The sequence below is a fragment of the Salvelinus alpinus genome, chromosome 13 (genome assembly GCF_045679555.1).
Source record: "Salvelinus alpinus chromosome 13, SLU_Salpinus.1, whole genome shotgun sequence".
Lineage (NCBI taxonomy): Eukaryota > Metazoa > Chordata > Actinopteri > Salmoniformes > Salmonidae > Salvelinus > Salvelinus alpinus.
The window spans coordinates 40,365,743-40,386,137 of NC_092098.1; the positions used below are offsets into that span (position 1 = coordinate 40,365,743).

Sequence of the window (20,395 nt, forward strand, 5' to 3'; positions counted from 1 at the left end):
CAGAGGGAGGCTCCTGCCCTGGAGCGGGACTGGACGCCGTGCCTGGACATCGGCGTAGAGGAAGGCTCCTGCCATGGCGCGGGACTGGACGCCGTTCCTGGACGCTCCGGACCGTTGACCGTCGCTGGAGCTTCCGGACCGTGGACCGTCGCTGGAGGTTCCCGGACCGTGGACCGTCGCTGGAGGTTCCCGGACCGTGGACCGTTGCAGGAGGTTCCAGGACCGTGGCCCTTGCAGGAGGTTCCGGACCGTGGACCGCCGCAGGAGGTTCCGGACCGTGGACCGTCGCAGGAGGTTCCGGACCGTGAACCGCCGCCGGAAGCTCTGGACTGGAGACCGTCGCCGGAAGCTCTGGACTAGGGACCGTCGCCGGACGCTCTGGACTGGGGACCGTCGCCGGACGCTCTGGACTGGGGACCGTCGCCAGAAGCTCTGGACTGGGGACCGTCGCCAGAAGCTCTGGACTGGGGACCGTCGCCGGAAGCTCTGGACTGTGAACCGTCGCCAGAAGCCTGGTGCGTGGAGGCGGCACAGGTGGCACCGGACTGGTGACACGCACTTCAGGGCGAGTGCGAGGAGCAGGCACAGGACGTACCGGACTGGTGACACGCACTAGGACGTACCGGACTGGTGACACGCACTTCAGGGCGAGTGCGAGGAGCAGGCACAGGACGTACTGGACTAGGGAGGCGCACTGGATGCCTAGTGCGTGGAGCCGGCACAGGTGGTACCGGACTGGTGACACACACTTCAGGGCAAGTGCGAGGAGCGGGCACAGGATGTATCGGACTGGGAAGGCGCACTGGAGGCCTAGTGCGTGGAGCCGGCACAGGTGGCACCGGACTGGTGACACGCACTTCGGGCGAGTGCGAGGAGCAGGCACAGGACGTACCGGTCTGGGGAGGCGCACTGGAGGCCTAGTGCGTGGAGCCGGCACAGGTGGTACCAGACTGGTGACACACACTTCAGGGCAAGTGCGAGGTGCGGGCACAGGATGTACCGGACTGGGAAGGCGCACTGGAGGCCTAGTGCGTGGAGCCGGCACAGGTGGCACCGGACTGGTGACACGCACTTCGGGGCGAGTGCGAGGAGCAGGCACAGGACGTACCGGACTGGGAAAGCGCACTGGAGGCCTGGTGCGTGGAGCCGGCACAGGTGGTGCCGGACTGGTGACACACACTTCAGGGCAAGTGCGAGGAGGAGACACAGAAGGTACCGGACTGGGAACACGCACTTCAGGGAGAGTGTGAGGAGGAGACACAGAACCCCTCCTGTCTCAGCCTCCAGTATTTATGCTGCAGTAGTTTATGTGTCGGGGGGCTAGGGTCAGTCTGTTATATCTGGACTATTTCTCCTGTCTTATCCGATGTCCTGTGTGAATTTAAGTATGTTCTCTCTAATTCTCTCTCTCTTTCTCTCTTTTCTTTCTTTCTTTCTTTCTTTCTTTCTTTCTTTCTTTCTTTCTTTCTTTCTTTCTTTCTCTCTTTCTTTCTTTCTTTCTTTCTTTCTCTCTCTCGGAGGACCTGAGCCCTAGGACCATGCCTCAGGACTACCTGGCCTGATGACTCCTTGCTGTCCCCAGTCCACCCTGCCGTGCTGCTGCTCCAGTTTCAACTGTTCTGCCTGCGGCTATGGAACCCTGACCTGTTCACCGGACGTGCTACCTGTCCCAGACCTGCTGTTTTCAACTCTCTAGAGACAACAGGAGCGGTAGAGATATTCTGAATGATCGTCTATGAAAAGCCAACTGACATTTACTCCTGAGATGCTGACCTGCTGCACCCTCGACAACCACTGTGATTATTATTATTTGACCCTGCTGGTCATCTGTGAACATTTGAACATCTTGGCCATGTTCTTTTATAATCTCCACCCGGCACAGTCAGAAGAGGACTGGCCACCCCTCATAGACTGGTTCCTCTCTAGGTTTCTTCCTAGGTTCTGGCCTTTCTAGGGAGTTTTTCCTAGCCACCGTGCTTCTACACCTGCATTGCTTGCTGTTTGGGGTTTTAAGCTGGGTTTCTGCACAGCACTTTGTGACATCAGCTGATGTAAGAAGGGCTTTATAAATAAATTTGATCTGTACCCTACACGTACAATGATCTGTAAGGTCCCTCAGTAGAGCAGTAAGTTTCTAACATAAATTCAACCACAAAGACCAGGGAGGTGTTCCAATGCCTCGCAAAGAAGAGCACCTATTTGGGAGATGGGGTAAAAAAAAGCAGACATTGAATATCCCTTTGAGCATGGTGAAGTTATTAATCAAGCTTTGGATGTGTAGCAATACTCCCAGTCAATACAATGATACAGACATCCTTCCTAACTCAGTTGCCGGAGAGGAAGGAAACCGCTCAGGGTTTTTAACGTTGACATTTTAACTTTCTATTTTGACATATTTTGTGTACAAAATCCCAATTGAATCAATTTAAAAATCGGTCTGTAACACAAAATGTGGAAAAAGTCAGGAATGTGAATAGTTTTTGAAGGCACTGTATGTGTGGGGTATGGCTGTGAGATTTTCACCCCACGTCAATTTGACATTTTTGTATCCTAGTGAAGTGCAGGCCCTTAAGGAGGTATTGTTTGGAGTCCAGATGGAAAAAGCAATACTGAGGAATTAGATTGCATCCAGTTTAAATGACATTGAGTTGTCCTTGGTGTAGACAGCACAGTCAGTCATGGAAATAGGATACCCGGGAGCAGCGCTGGGAATTCTACAGGAAAAATCTTATTTAAAAACAATGACCTCCAGCAGGCCACAAATGTGCATGTGTCTGCTCAAACGGTCAGAAAAAGACTCCATGAGGGTGGTATGAGGGCCCGACGTCCACAGGTGGGGGTTGTGCTTACAGCCCAACACCGTGCAGGACGTTTGGCATTTGCCAGAGAACACCAAGATTGGCAAATTCACCACTGGCGCCCTGTGCTCTTCACAGATGTAAGCAGGTTCACACTGAGCACATGTGACAGACGTGACAGAGTCTGGAGACGCCGTGGAGAATGTTCTGCTGCCTGCAACATCCTCCAGCATGACCGGTTTGGCGGTGGGTCAGTCATGGTGTGGGGTGGCATTTCTTTGTGGGGCCGCACAGCCCTCCATGTGCTCGCCAGAGGTAGCCTGACTGCCATTAGGTACCGAGATGAGATCCTCAGACCCCTTGTGAGACCATATGCTGACACATGCACATTTGTGACCTGCTGGAGGTCATTTTGCAGGGCTCTGGCAGTGCTCCTCCTTGCACAAAGGCGGAGGTAGCGGTCCTGCTGCTGGGTTGTTGCCCTCCTACGGCCTCCTCCACGTCTCCTGATGTACTGGCCTGTCTCCTGGTAGCGCCTCCATGCTCTGGACACTACGCTGACAGACACAGCAAACCTTCTTGCCACAGCTCGCATTGATGTGCCATCCTGGATGAGCTGCACTACCTGAGCCACTTGTGTGGGTTGTAGACTCCGTCTCATGCTAGCACTAGAGTGAAAGCACCGCCAGCATTCAAAAGTGACCAAAACATCAGCCAGGAAGCATAGGAACTGAGAAGTGGTCTGTGGTCACCACCTGCAGAATCACTCCTTTATTGGGGGTGTCTTGCTAATTGCCTATAATTTCCACCTTTTGTCTATTCCATTTGCACAACAGCATGTGAAATTTATTGTCAATCAGTGTTGCTTCCTAAGTGGACAGTTTGATTTCACAGAAGTGTGATTGACTTGGAGTTACATTGTGTTGTTTAAGTGTTCCCTTTATTTTTTTGAGCAGTGTATATATATATTTTTTTATGTTTTCTTATCAGTATATTTGAGTTTAACCACAATATTTGTTATATTATTTGTTCTGTTTTTTTCTGGTGGATTAAAATGAAATTGCAACCAACTTTCTATGTCTTGAGCGATATTTGGGAGATGATTTCCTTTTCAAATAACTGAAAGTGCGAGGTTGTAATCTGAATAAAGGGAAAAGGCCATTATTGAACATGGGGTGAGACATCCTTATTAATTTGCCAGAGAACCAGTTTGGATTGAAGTATAACTTTTGTATGACTGAAGCCTTTAGTGAGAGGTCTAATGCTTTAATATTTAATAATTTCTGCCCTCCGGATTGATATTCATTATATAAATAGGCCTGTTTAATTTTGGTTTGCTGTTCCAAATAAAAGGGAATATTTTTTTCTCATATAATAATTGAAATAACTGTTTGCTAGGTGTAGGCAAGACCGTAAGCAAATTGGTAAACTGGAATATGTCTATAAAGAGTTAATCAGGGTGATTTTTCCACAAATAGACAGGTATTTTCCTTTCCATGGTAGCAAGATTGTATCCACTTTTGTTAACTTTCTATAAAAATGCATTGGAGTGAGATCATTTATTTATTTCAGGATCTGTATACAGAGTATGTCCACATCACCATCAGACCATTTTATTGGTAAACTACACAGTAATGTAAAAGTTGTATTTTTTTAGTGTTCCAATACATAATATAGTAAGTACACTTATCATAATTTGGTTTTAATCCAGAGAGGTTAGAAAAAGATCTAGATCCTCTACGAGGCTGTGGAGGGATCCAAATAGTGGACTTAAAAGAAAACATGAATCATCAGCGTACAATGACATCTTTGTTTTTAAGCCTTGGATTTCTAAACGCTTGATATTATTGTTAGATCTTGTTTTACTCCTCTTGACAGTTTAAAACTTTCTGAGAAGTAGCCATTATTTACTATTTTACACCTAGGGTTACTATACATGACTTTAACCCATTTTATAAGGGATTCTCCAAAATTGAAATATTCCAGGCATTTATATATAAACTCCAGTCGTACTTTATCAAAAGCCGTTTCAAAGTCAGCTATGAATAGCAGGTGTGGTTTCCCAGTGTTCTATTGTTTCCAGTACTTGTCTTATATTATCTCCAATGTATCGTCCATGTAAAAAACCTCTCTGATTAGAATTAATAATATCCTAAAATACCTTTTTAATTCTATGTGCTATACATTCTGCTAGAATTTTTGCATCACAACACTGAAGTGTAAGGGACCTCCAATTTTTTAAATGGACTGGATCTTTATGTTTACTACTTGTATCCTGTTTCAGTAATAATGGAATCAGACATTCTTGTTGAGTGTCTGATAATCTACCATTTACATAGGAGTGGTTAAAACATGCTAATAACGGTCCTCTGAGTATATCAAAAAAAGTTTGGTATACCTCAACTGGTATGCCATCTAGCCCTGGAGTTTTCCAGGACTTAAAGGCTTTAATTCCATCCAGATGTTCCTCTGTAATTTGGCCTTCACATGAGTCTGTCTGTACAGTTGTTCATTTTACATTATTAATAGAAAAAAAATCCATACAATTAGCTTTGGTTAGAGGATGTGGAGGAGACAAACAAAAACATATGCTTAAAGTACTTTGCTTCCTCTTTCAAAATATGATTTGGTGAATCATGGGTGACTTCATTTTTAACAAGTTTCAGTAAATTATTTTGGTAGCATTTCTATGTAGAAGATAAAAAAATTATTTGGTGCATTTTTCCCCATATTCCCTCCAGTTTGCTTTATTTTTTAATAATATATTCCACTTGATCTTTCTTGAATAAATTCCTCCATTCCCCCCCCCCCCACTAACTTAATCTGAACCTCTATGGTACAGTTTTTATTGCTACAGTGTCTGTCTGTTCTGTCAGACCTTCTATTTTCTTTGTTAATATGGACTCTTTTGACCTAAATTGCTTTTGTTTTAGAGCTGAGTCCTGAATTGCATGCCCTCTAAAGGCACATTTAAAAGTGTCCCATACAATGGGATCTGCTGTACCTACGTTATGTCGGAAAAATTCAGTTATAAATTCCTCTGTCATAGTTTAAAGAAAGTTATCATTCAATAGGCTTTGTGTACCATAGTGATTGAGTGTCCATTAAGCTGTACCATGATATTTGCATTGTTACTAAGCAACCCTCCAATTGTTCTCCACTATTCCACCCGCTAAAGCCCCTCCCCATCCAAAGTTGGGTTGTCATCCCAGTGACCGGCAGGCCATCCCCACGGATCTCTTTCTAATGGGGTTCAAGAGGGCTCCATCCTGGCCAATTGATCCTCAAACATCCCCTTCACATTGACAGCTTCTCTAGCTTTTTGACTGAATGTTGCTAAAATAAAATTAGCTGCCATTCATTACAGTAAGACACTATAGACATATGCCTCTAGAAGTGGGGTTAGTCGCTGGTTAATTGACGAGATAGTGATGTGTGGTCTTAAACAGCAGTCAGAAAAAAGTGTACAACCCCGCTAATCCTGCAACTGTGTCGCGAATGGATCTGAAATATGTATGAAGTACAAGTTAAACACAACTCGTCAGGACCAAGTTCATCAAAAATGATTCTACATCTGCAGAGGTGCGCTATACTGCATTGTCGGAACTAGAAGCACAAGCATTTCGCTACACTCGCATTAACATCTGCTAACCATGTGTATGTGACAAATACAATTTGATTTGATTTGATTTGATCTATAGTGAAGTGAACATAACATGGCCAACTACAAGAAAACGATCCCATGCAGGCTCTGGGTGGCCCTTCAACATAGATCAAAGCTAGAGCGAAATGAGACGTTACTCATGTGTATTTGGCCACAGAAGCTCTCTCTATGCAGAAAGCATTCATCTTCCCTCTAACGAGGTATGATGAGGGATCGCCGTCTCTGACTAAAGGGGTCGTCTCATGTTTCAGTCAGATCCCAGCTCTGTCTGGATCATTTACGGGTGTTTCAGAAATGGCACCATATTCCCTGTAGTGCGCACTACTTTTGACCAGAGCCCTATGGACCCTGTTCAAAAGTAGTGCACTATATAGGGGAATAGGGAGCCATTTGGGACGCAGACATTGTTATGACCAAAACACCTGATAACGGGATCCTTCTAACAAGCCAGGGGATGGTAATGCCCATTGTTAGTGACTGAGTGTCCATTAGGCCTTCAGATCCCCTCTACAACCTGAGGGAATAGGCCCTGGTGTGCTTTCATTTTGTGCTACCTTGTCATTAAGGTACTGCTGAATGTCAATGCTGAGGGGACATCATCCAGCGTTAACGACTGATTACTCAGGGTGTCAAGGACGAGTTATGAATGCTATGGAGTTTAAGCATTGTGTGCAACCTCACAGCTTAGGTCCATGAAAGTTGTTAATGGTTGATGAGTAGTTTTAGTGGGTGAAGGCTGTTGAGAATGTTGGGAACAAAAATATAAACGCAACATGAAACAATTTCAAAGATTTTACTGAGGTACAGTTCATAAGGAAATCAGTCAATTGAAATTTAATTTATGGATTTCACATGACTGGGAATTCAGATATGCATCTGTTGGTCACAGATACCTAAAAAAAAAAGGTAGGGGCGTGGATCATAAAACCAGTCAGTATTTGGTGTGACCACCATTTGCCTCATGCAGCGCGACTCATCTCATTTGCAGAGTTGTTCAGGCTGTTAATTGTGGCCTTTGGAATGTTGTCCCACTCCTCTTGAATGGCTGTGCGAAATTGCTGGATATTGGCGGGAAATGGAACACGCTGTCAATCCAGAGAATTCCAAACACGCTCAATGTCTGGTGATGGAAGAACTGGGACATTTTCAGCTTCAAGGAATTGTATACAGATCTATGCGACATGGGGCCGTGCATTATCATGCTGAAACATGAGGTGATGGCAGAGGATGAATGGCACGACAAAGGGCCTCAGGATATCGTCACGGTATATCTGTGCATTCAAATTGCCATTGATAAAATGCAACTGTGTTCATTGTCCGTAGCTTGTGAGGCCGGTTGGACGTACTGCCAAAATTCTCTAAAAAGACATTGGAGGCGGCTTATGCTAGAGAAATGTACATTGAATTATCTGCCAATAGCTCTGGTGGACAATCCTGCAGTCAGCATGCCAATTGCACGTTCCATCAAAACTTGAGACATCTGTGGCATCGTGTTGTGTACTACAACTGCACATTTTAGAGTGGCCTTTTATTGTCCCCAACAGAAGGTGCACCTGTGTGATGATCATGCTGTTTATTCAGCTTCTTGATATACCACACCTGTCAGGTGGATGGATTATCTTGGCAAAGGAGAAATGCTCACTATCAGGGATGTAAACAAATTTGTGCACAACATTTTAGAGAAATAAGCTTTTTGTGCGTATGGACAATTTCTGGGATGTTTTATTTCAGCTCATGAAATATGGGACCAACACTTTACGTGTTGCATTTATATTTTTGTTCAGTGTATATACATAGAGAGCATAGAAGGTGGAGGCCATGGTAAGTGGTTAAAAACTGTGGTCAGACATGAGAAACTATATCAATTAGAGCTGTATTTATGAATGCAAATGGAATGCTTTTGATAAACCTTTAAGGATTTCTCTAAAACAAGGAGGTTTGTAGATTACCACTGTGCAATGTGTAATGTGTACTAAATCGGAAAACAAGTCAGAGCCTAGCACAAAGCTTCAAGATTCAAAGCAGTGCACCAAAATACATATCTCACATTGCAAGAGAGGCTGGCGGTTTTGAGACGAGTTTCACAGCTCCCTGTCCAGTATCCATATTGACCAACGCATTTACAGAATAGCTGTGAGTTAGAGCAGAGCGGAGAAGCATGGTAAAATGGTGTCAGCGGTGGGATCTCCTGACAGTAATCCAATGTGATTTACAATATTGTAAGTGGGAAAGCTTTAAGTCCAACGGTAAATGGAATTCGACCCAATTGTTGTTTGGAGATTGTGGTTCGGTTGAAAGAACGTTGTGTAAATGGCAGTCCTTGACCTTTTGTGGGAGTGAGGGTCAAAGCAAACAGGCTCTTCATGTGTGTGTGCGTGTGTGTGTGCGCGTGTGTGGGGACATGGACTCACCAGCACACGGTCTCCCACTCGAAGGTCCTTATCCCCGCCTTTCTTGACCGAGCCACTGTCGGACATGTTGGAACCTGACTCGTTACCCGTCTTCACAGAGCTGTTGAGCATGCCCTCCCTGAGTGGCATGACCACACGCTGACCAGCAGGCGAAGTGCCATTGCCGCCATGGAGTGTCAGGTTCTGAGCTGTCAGCGAATCAGTGGAGTGGACTTCGCTTCCGTCGCCCACCGGTTGCCGGGTGAGCTTGGAGGGGCGCGTGAAGATGCCCTGGTGAGGCTGGCACTCAAAGTAGCGCACGCCGCCCACAGAGCCGTCATTTTTCCCCAACAGGTCATTGAGGACCACCCCAGCCCACTGTCCTGGGGCGAACTGGGTCTCACCCAGGTAGGCAATGACGCCCGGTTTGACCCCGTTGACCCAGACACGTTCGCCAACCACGTAGTCCCCAAGGACGTCGTCTCCCACCTCGGATGTTTTGGAGCTTGACTTGTCTGAGGCATTGCTGCTGGGGAGTGGGGAGGTCTGCTTGTGTGGGGAGTCTGTGGAGGTAGAAAGAGAGATTATGGAATTCCTATTTACATTCATTTCAATGGTAGAGATCACATAATTCCTATATTCATTCAAAATGGCCATGGATCTACAGTATGGGCTTTGATTACAATGCTGTAGAGCAGTGCAGAAGTGGGGAGAGAAAAGGCGATACATACAGGTCTACAAACAAATCATGTGAAAAATAATAAACAAAACAATGTAGCTAGTCTAGAGGATCAATATTTGTGTTGTATGCAGGTTACAGTCCAGTATTCTCATGCATGCAACGTAAACTGCTGAAATAAGGAAGTCAGGCATTATAAACACAATGGAACATAAATACATCTTGTCATTATTCACCTTAATCCTCAACATACTTCTACACATTTTGTTAACGCCAAATATATTTGTTCAAGCCAAACCTGAAGTTGAAACCATTCTCAGTCTGAAATAGTCACTTTTCCACTATCTATTTATCCAATTTCGTCACAACACATCACAAAACGGATCGGCGAAGAATCGTCCGTGCTGCATCCAACACAACAGTGGAGTTTATGCGAGGTTAGGCATTGCTCTACTTCCTATTGAAAACTGGGTCAGTGAGATTGTCCCTAATGCACTGATGATTAACGTTGTGATGCTGCACCACAGATGCGGTGCTTTGCTGTTTGGCACATGCTGTTTAGATGAGCACTATCCATTCTGGTGAGAGACACTGGAGCTGTTAACTGTAGCAGGGCGCAGATAGCATGTGATCTGCTGCGCTGGCTGCACTGTAATGCGTGTGTGTGTGTGTGTGTGCGTGCGTGCGTGCGTGCGTGAGTACAGTTGGTGCCAGGACTGTCTCTCTGACACCCCAGGAGTGGGGGAGGGGGCCCAATGCCTGCTTTTATGCCCCAATTGCTCCCATATGTTGTGAGACTGATAGACATGGTTGCCAAATGGGTACTACAGTGAACAAAAGAATGTGGTTTTTAGTTTTACCAATAGGCGTGATAATTGAGTTTTTAAACTTAATGGGGTCTTACAATGGCATTTATGTAGGTATGTTCTCCTGCAGGAATGTAACATGTACCACTTAGAAACATTTTGTTTTGTACCACATCGGGTTCTACAATATGGGCAAAAAATCTAATTGTGATTTATTTGACCAAATATTGCGATTTGACCTACGATATAGATCAAAACACTTGGGTGAACTGTTGGAATGATTGAAATAGAATGATTTATGTTAATAAGCAAAGTGGAAAAGAGCATCATTCTTGTTTGAAACAATCTGTTGACTGCATTTGACCTAACAGAATAGCATGCAAAGTTATAGTGAATCTAACAGCGAGGAGGAGGAACTGTGCTGCTTGATTGACAGGGGGCGGCGGGGCTCGGGTGTGTGGGAAGCAGCCGCAAGAGAAGAGGGAGAGAGACGACAAACAGAGTAAACTATAAAAATTGACATTACACACGGCTTAGTGGCGTTTGAAAATATTTCATGCTATATGGATCTCTTGTGATATGGATATTGCACATGTCAATATTGCGATTACTGGACTGAAACCCTGCCTACATAATTTTGGCCAGGACCCATAAGGCTCTGGTACTATTTAGGGAATAGGGTGCCATTTGGGACGCAATGCCTGTTTCTGGCCATGACTAATGTATATTTGTACAGGCTTATTAATTCTCAACTTCCACTATATTTGGGCCTGTTATAGAAAAGGGCATAGCATACAATTTTCAGTTGCTAGTGTCATTTAAATAATATTTTAACCCCAAATACTGTGATTTATGAGACGATGAACGGCACTTGTACCCTTCTTATTTCAAGTAACTATACTGAACCAAAATATAAAGGCAACATGTAAAGTGTCGTTCCACTGTTTCATGAGCTGAAATAAAAGATCCCAGAAATGTTCCATACTCACAAAAAGCTTATGTCTCTCAAATTTTGTTTATGTCCTTGTTAGTGAGCATTTCTCCTTTGCCAAGATAACCCATCCACCTGACAGGTGTGGTATATCAAGAAGCTGATTAAAAAGCATGATCATTACACAGGTGCACCTTGTGCTGGGGACAATAAAAAGGCCACTATAACATGTGCAGTTTTGTCACACAGCACAATGCCACAGATGTCTCAAATTTTGCTGACTGCAGTAATGTCCACCAGAGCTGTTGCCAGATAATGTTATGTACATTTCTCTACCATAAGCCGCCTCCAACTTCGTTTTAGATCATTTCTCAGTCCAACTGGCCTCACAACCGCAGACCACGTGTAACCACGCCAGCCCAGGACCTCCACATCACGTTTCTTCATCTGCGGGATAGTCTGATACCATTCACCCGGACTGCAGATGAAACTGTGGGTTTGCACAACCAAATAATTTCTGCACACTGTCAGAAGCCGTCTCAGGGAAGCTCATCTGCGTGCTCGTCGTCCTCACCAGGTTCTTGATCTGACTTCAGTTCGGCAACATAACCGACTTCAGTGGGCAAATGCTCACCTTCGTTGGCCACTGGCACGCTGGAAAAGCGTGTTCTTCACAGACGGATCCCGATTTCAACTGTACCGGGCAGATAGCAGACAGCATGTATGGCGTTGTGTGAGTGAGCGGTTTGCTCACCCACAGGACGTTCTGAACAGTGTGCCCCATGGTGGCAGTGGGGTTATGGTATGGGCAGGCATAAGCTACAGACAAGAAACACAATTACATTTTATCAATAGCAATTTGAATGCACAGAGATAACGTGATGACATCCTGAGGTCCATTGTCGTGTCATTCATCCGCCGCCATCACCTCATGTTTCAGCATGATAATGCACGGCCCAATGTCACAAGGATCTGTATAGAATTCCTGGTAGCTGAAAATGTCCCAGCTATTCCATGGCCTGCATACTCACCAGACATGTCACCCATTGAGCATGTTTGGGATGCTCTGGATCGACATGTATGACAGCGTGTTCCAGTTCCCACCAATATCCAGCAACTTCGCACAGCCATTGAAGAGGGGGACAACATTCCACAGGCCACAATCAACTCTATGTTAAGGAGATGTGTCACACTGCATGAGGCAAATGGTGGTCACACCAGATAATGACTGGTTTTCTGATCCAGTTTTTGACCAACAGATGCATATCTGTATTCCCAGTCATGTGAAATCCATAGATTATGGCCAAATGAATTTATTTCAATTGACTGATTTCCTTAAATGAACTGTGACTCAGTAAAATCTTTGAAATTGTTGAATGTTGCGTTTATATTTTCGTTCAGTGTATAATCTATAGATACAAAAATATATACCTCCAAAACAAATATGATTTTTTTTAACCAAACAAAGCTTTACACATCTCCCTATGACGACAATGTCCCTGTGAGGTCATGTGTGTGTGTGTGCAATGTCAGGAAGGTGTGCTTGTGTAGGTAATGTATATACTATGCAGTATTTTTGTGCTGGTGTTATGTGTGAGGTAATGCAGTATCTGCAGTAGCAGTGTGTGTGTGTTGTTTGTGTGTGTGTGTGCACACTCCTGCTTGTGCATGCATGTGTGTGTAACATGTGTGAGCTTTGTCAACAGCATGGCCCTGGGCCAACACAGAGAAGACCCCTACCCACCCCCTACCCAAGTCCCAGCCAGTCAAACAAGCGTGCACCCAAAAGACTGATGCAGTGCTAGTCCAAGTGGCTGGGTTGCCGTGGCAACGGAAGATCGATGGGGAAATGAGGCAGGCAGCAGGAAGAGCAAGAACAGAGGCCTCACTTTCACTATTGTGCCTGGCTACCTCCCACAACCATCTGAATCCCACTATTCACCAGCCCCACACAATGACCCCACCACAACTCCTTAGAACACCCCCTCCCTCCCCCTCACACTCCCTCTTCTCTCTCTCTCCGCCTCTCTCTTTTCCTCTCTTTCTCTCTCTCTGAGAACCAAACTCTTTCAGACTTAAGTCCAATAATGTAAAATAAGTTGAAAATAACTTTGGATTCCCTAATAATATACTGATGTTATTTCCTAATTCAAATAAGACACGTGGGGGCCTCTCAGGTGGCGCAGTGGTCTGTGCCACCAGAGATTCTAGGTTCGAGCCCAGGCTCTGTCGCAGCCGGCCGCGACCGGGAGGTCCATGGGGCGACGCACAATTGGCCCAGCGTCGTTCGGGTTAGGGAGGGTTTGGCCGGCAGGGATATCCTTGTCTCATTACGCACTAGCGACTCCTGTAGCGGGCCGGGCGCAGTGCACGCTGACCAGGTCGCCAGGTGTACGGTGTTTCCTCCGACACATTGGTGCGGCTGGCTTCCGGGTTGGATATGCGTTGTGTCAAGCAGTGCGGCTAGGTTGGGTTGTGTTTCGGAGGACGCATGGCTCTCGACCTTCGCCTCTCCCGAGTCCGTACGGGAGTTGCAGCGATGAGACAAGACTGTAACGAATTGGATACCACGAAATTGGGGAGGAAAAAAAGGGGTAAAATAATAATAAAATAATGAAACAAAATAAAAATAAAAATAAGACACGTGTAGCATTCACTGTTGTGAGGCTGTCACTTCACTTCAGATTTCAGGGACAGTCCAAAGGGCAACAGAAGAAGAAACTAGAACTAGGACTAGGCCTTTAGGGGCGACTCATTCTTAAACACTTTTGTCTCTGCAATGATGCTTTGTTTCTCGACAGTCCACAAGGACGTGACCTCTAAAGTCAGAACTTTTGGGAGCAGCTATGAGGTAATACAATGTAATTTTTTCTGAGATTGACAGAAACATTGTAGCAGGGTTGGGGTCATTCCAATTTAAATTAGTCAATTTAATTCTCAAGCCAATTTTTCCAAATTTTTCTCTACGAGAAAAAAATATAATTTGAATTTCAGTCTATTTCCTGAATTGACTGAATTTAAATTGAATTTACCACACCCCTGAATTTTTTGTCCATAATATGTTGGTGCACCATCATATACAATCACAACGGATTTCTAAACGGAAAAAGTTGCCTTTTGGTATTGAAATCCAAGGAGGATGAACATAGGGACAACAACAGGACATTATCTAGGCCTACTTTCTTATTGTAAAATCTATTGGAACTCAATAAATGGAAGACCATGTACTGTATTATATCACCATTCAATGACAGAAAACCCAGCAATGGTCTTGAACTAAAAGGAAAAAAAGAGCAGGGCTTTTAGTACACAAATGGAAATGTGCTGACCAAACAGCTATTCACTCAATGGCCCTATAGCCCTAACCTGATTCAGTGGGTGTGCACTACGGGCAGGCGGTTGATGAACACTGTGGGAAATGCTGACAGTCAATTAGTAGGATTAGCTAAATGACTATGACTACAAGCTGAAATGACACTAATCTAGAAAATAATTATAAAGGCTATGTTTGGAATTTTTTTGCAGGGGGGGCCATGGTTCCAGATGTTCGAAACAGTTTTAAAGATCATTCAATGACATTGCTGCCTATGACGCATGTTATAATGGAATGTAGCAGTTATAAAGGTATATGAACGTATACATAGGTTAAGTTTGGAGATTTTTGCAGTGGGGCCATAGTTCCAGATGTTCAAAACTGTCTTAAAGATAATTTGGTGACATTGCTGTCTATGACAGATGTTATAATGTATTGTGTAGCTGTTGTAGATGTTATAATGTTTAATGTAGCTGTTGTTGATGTTATAATGTCTTATGTAGGCTTATGAATGTGTGCGTACGGGGACCTCCTAGAAAAGCGCTGCCTTGACATTAAATAACTAAGATTATATCAAATCTAATTTTATTTGTCACATGCTTCGTAAACAACAAGTATAGACTAACAGTGAAATGCTAACATACAGGTACTTCCCAACAATGTAGAAAGAAATCAAATATAGAAATATTACAAAAGTTTAAAAAACATAATAATAAAAGTAATAATAAATACACGATGGATAATGATAACTTGGCTAGATACACGGGGTACCAGTACTGAGTTAATGTGCCGGGGTACGAGGTAATTGAGGTAGATATGTACATACAACTAGAGATAAAGTGACTAGACAACAGGACAGATGATAAATAGTAGCAGCAGCGTACAGTACGTGATGAGTAAAAAAACAAGTTTGCGCAAAAAGGGTCAATATCTACCTATAATCCGGGTAGCTATTTGGTAAAAAATGTAACTAACTATTTAACAGTCTTATGTATTAGGGTAGAAGCTGTTCGGGATCCTATTGGTTCCATTCGTGGTGCATCGGAACTGCTTGCCGTGCGGTAGCATAGAGAACAGTCTATGACTTTGGGTGGCTGGAGTCTTTGACCATTTTTAGGGCCTTCCTCTGACACCGCCTGGTATAGAGGTCCTGGATGGCAGGGAGCTCGGCCTCAGTGATGTACTGGACCTTACTCACTACCCTCAATAGCGCCTTGCGGTTGGATGCCAAGCAGTTACCATACAAAGAGGTGATGCAGCCTGTCAAGATGGTCGCAATGGTGCAGCTGTATAATTTTTGGAGGATCTGAGGGCCCATGACAAATCTTTTCAACCTCATGAGGGGGAAGAGACATTGTCGTGCCCTCTTCACAACTGTGTTGGTGTGTGTGTGGACCATGATAGATCCTTAGTGATGTGGACACTGAGGAACTTGAAGCTCTCGACCCACTGCATTACAGCCCTGTCGATGTGAATGGGGGCGTGCTCGGCTCTCTATTTCCTGTAGTCCACGATCAGCTCCTTTGTCTTGCTGACAGAGATTTTTGTCCTGGCAGTCTCTGACCTCCCCCCTATAGGCTCTCTCGTCGTCAGTGAACAGGCCTACCACCGTCACGTCGTCAGCAAACACAACAAAATGCTGGTGTTGTGGGTGAATAGGGAGTACAGGAGGGGACTAAGCACACACCCGGAGGTGATCAGTCCCAGGGTCCTGAACTTAGTGATGAGCTTGGAGGGCACTACGATGTTGAATACTGAGCTGTAGTCAATGAACAGCATTCTCACATAGATGTTATTCTTGTCCAGGTGGAAGAGTGCAGTGTGGAGTGTCATCTGTGGATCTGTTGGGGCAATATGCAAATTGTAGTGGGTCCAGGGTGTCTGGGATGACGGTGTTGATGTGAGCCATGACCAGCCATTCAAAGCATTTTATGGCTAAAGATATGAGTGATAGTCAATTAGACAGGTTACCTTGGCGTTCATGGACAACAGGGACTATGGTGGTCTGCTTGAAACATGTAGGTATTAAAGACTTGGTCAGGGAGAGGTTGAAAATGTCAGAGAAGACACTTGCCAGTTGGTCAGTGCAAGCTCTGAGTACGTTCCCTGGTAATCGGTCTGTGAATGTTAACCTGTTTAAAGGTTTTACTCATATTGGCTATGGAGAGCGTGATCACACAATCGTCTGGAACAGCTGGTGCTCTCAAAGCGAGCATAGAAGGCATTTAGCTCGTCTGGTAGGCTCACGTCACTGGGCAGCTCACGGCTGGGTTTCCCTTAATAATCCATGATAGTTTGCAAGCCCTGCCACATTCGATGAGTGTCAGAGCCAGCGCAGTACGATACGATCTAAGTCCTGTATTGACGCTTTGCCTGTTCGGTGGCTCGTCGGAGGTCAGAGCAATATTTCTTATAAGCGTCCGGATTAGTGTCCCGCTCCCTGAAAGCAGCAGCTCAAGCTTTTAGCTCAGTGCAGATGTTGCCTGCAATTCATGACTTCTGGTTTGGAAATGTATGTACAGTCACTGGGGGTACGACATCGTCAATGCACTTGTTAATGATGCCGGTGACTGATGTGGTAACTGTTTGTTTGATGTTTGTTAAGTTACGGTAATTTCTGTTGATGCAATAAAATATAAGTAATTATGGCACGTCTTGATTGATGCCTGTCTCAGTGGACTAATCCATTGCGGAGGCTGCGGGGATGGCACACCAGTATCATCAGTTTGTACATTTACCATTAATTCCCATAATTTCTAGAATGTTTGTTTGGTTACGGTAATTTCTGTTAAGGCATTCAATATATCATTATTACAGTCTTTTACAGTTCTCATTGTCGGAGTGGACATGTTGTTTGCAGAGGGCACAACCTAGGCTACACTTAAGCATAAAAGTAGGCCTAGGCCACCTGGCCTGCGCAAATGTAGGCTAAATGTGCCCCTTTAGGGATTTTATAGTATTGTCTTAACTCACCACCACTAATGAGCTGTGGAGTTTCTCAAAGTAAATTTTTCTTCACCTCAAACAGCAAGTAAACAAATTCTGTTTTTACATCCATTGACAGTGACAATAGTTCCACAATGTAGCCTATTTGAAAAATCTTTCCAGCTCTCTCACTTTCGATAACCAAACCACTCCATGTGAAAAGGAGGAGAGAAAAAATCATGCTCTGATCTGGTGAAAACGTAATAAAATAGGCCTACCTGATTACTTCTTATGCCTTGCACAAATAGCCTACAGCTGTGTCAGTCCGGAGCTCACAATCAGGAAACTCTGAGGGTCCCAAATATTTTATACAATGTTGCAAGTTTGTTAGTGTAAGCTTGTGACTGGACCAAGTTGATCGTTGATTGTTGTCTTGATTATTTAATCACAGTGTGCTTAAAGCATCATACAAGCTCAGTAGCCAAGAGTGTGCAAAGCTGTCATCAAGGCAAAGGGTGGCTACTTTGAAGAATCTCAAATATAAAATATATTTAGATTTGTTTAACACTTTTTTGGTTACTACATGATTCCATGTGTTACTTCATAGCTGTGCTGTCTTCACTATTATTCTACAATGTAGAAAATAGTTAAAATAAAGAGTAGCTGTGTCCAAACTTTTGACTGGTACTGTAGATGGTTTTATTAAAACACATAGGGTGTGTGTATATATGAAAAAATGAATGTTTTAACATTTCGATCAGTCAATTGGTTGAAAGAACAGATGACACTTGGTCAACCAAGATTTTTTTTAGTCGGGGACAGCCCTACTAACACTACAAAATAGTGTTTCTGAAGGAGGCCCTCGAAAATAACAGCCATGTGCACTGCTAAAGGCATTACTGTGTTTTTTCCCCCTTTCCTTTCCTCACAGCATTCCACCATCAACTTAAACCATGACATGGTTGCCTCTGATACAACTCTCCCATATAGACTAATATAAATAACAAGACAGCAGAAGGAGCCCAGACACCCCCAGACTGTGTTTGGCCTCCTGTAGGCTCATTTCAGCCTAGTGCAGCTTGGAGGGAGAGAATCTAGCTGTAATTTAGCGGAAAGCTGCGCCGGTGTAACACATGCGTCTGTGACCCTAGGGTCCGGGCTTGTCATGTGATCTAAAACCAGGAAAAATAACAGTGGGAAACGTGTTTGGGTGTCCTATTTCTATTGGCTTTGCACAATGTAAACACTTGGGTCAATGGGGAGTAAGTTTCGGATTTGTCATATCAAATCAAATATATTTAGCCAAAGTTATTGCGGGTGTAGCGAAATGCTTGTGTTCCTAGCTCCAACAGTGCAGTAATATCTAACAATTTACAAATACACACTTGTCACGTTCTGACCATAGTTCTTTTGTATTTTCTGTGTTTTAGTGTGGTCAGGGCGTGATTTGGGTGGGTTATCTATGTGTTGTGTTTCTATGTTGGGTTTGTTGTTTGGCTTGATATGGTTCTCAATCAGAGGCAGGTGTTTGTCATTGTCTCTGATTGGGAACCATATTTAGGTAGCCTGTTTTGTGTTGGGTTTTGTGGGTGGTTGTCTTCTGTCTTTGTGTCTATGCACCAGATAGGACTGTTTCGGTTTTTCACATTTGTTGTTTTTGTATTTTGTAGTGTTCACGTTTGTTGTCTTAATTAAAGTCATGATGAACACTAACCAGGCTGCGCTTTGGTCCGATCCCTGCTACACCTCCTCTTCAGACGAAGAGGAGGAAATCTGCCGTTACAACACTAATCTAAAGTAAAAGAATAGAGTTAAGGTATATATAAATATTATGATGAGCAATGTCTGAGTGGCATTGACTAAAAGACAGTAGAGTAGAATACAGTATATGCATATGAAATTAGTAAAGCAGTATGTAAACATTATTAAAGTGACTTGTGTTCCATTATTAAAGTGACCAGTGATTACATTGGTCGAGGATTGAGTAACCGGGTGGTAGCCGGCTAGTGATGAATATTTAACAGTCTGATGGCCTTGAGAAATAAGCTGTTTTTCAGTCTCTCGGTCCAAGCTTTGATGCACCTGTACTGACCTTGCTTCTGGATGGTAGCAGGGTGAACAGGCTGTGGCTCGGCTGGTTGATGTCCTTGATGATATTTTTGCCATCCTGAGACATCGGGTGCTGTAGGTGCCCTGGAGGGCAGGCAGTGTGCCCCCGGTGATGCGTTGGGCAGACCGCACCACCCTCTGGAGAGCCCTGCGGTTGCGGGCAGTGCAGGTGTTGTACCAGGCGGTGATACAGCCCGACAGGATGCTCTCAATTGTGCATCTGTAAAAGTTTGTGAGGGTCTTAGGGGCCAAGCCGAATTTCTTCAGCCTGCTGAGGCGCCTTCTTCACCACACTGTCTGTATGGGTTGACCATTTCAGATCGTCTGTGATGTGTACGCCGAGGAACTTCAAGAATTTCACCTTCTCCACTGCAGTCCCGTCGATGTGGATAGGGGTGTGCTCTCTCTGTTACGTCCTGAAGTCCACCTTCAGCTCCTTTGTTTTGTTTATGTTGAAGGAGAGGTTATTTTCCTGGCATCACCTCCTCCCTGTAGGCTGTCGTCATTGTTGGTAATCAGGCCTACAACTGTTGTGTCATCTGCAAACTTGATGATTGAGTTGGAGGCACGCGTGGACACGCAGTCATGGGTGAACAGGGAGTACAGGAGGGGGCTGAGCATGCACCCTTGTGGGTCCCCTGTGTTGAGGATCAGCAAAGTGGAGGGGTTGTTTCCTACCTTCACCACCTGGGGGCGGCCCGTCAGAAAGTCCAGGACCCAGTTGCACAGGGCGGGGTTCAGACCCATTGCCCCGAGCTTAATGATGAGCTTGGAGGGTAC

The 20,395-nt window shown here is 44.6% G+C and overlaps 1 protein-coding gene across 6 annotated transcripts in view; it reads right to left on the minus strand.

Moving 5' to 3' along the window:
- The window catches only part of clip2 (CAP-GLY domain containing linker protein 2), a 68,824-nt gene that overhangs the window by 39,382 nt on the left and 9,047 nt on the right, over window positions 1-20,395 (minus strand). For all 6 annotated transcript variants that reach the window (XM_071339290.1, XM_071339289.1, XM_071339288.1 and 3 more), the window contains exon 3: window positions 8,874-9,415. In XM_071339290.1, coding sequence (XP_071195391.1) covers window positions 8,874-9,415 — 542 coding nt within the window. The remainder of the gene's footprint in view (window positions 1-8,873; window positions 9,416-20,395) is intronic.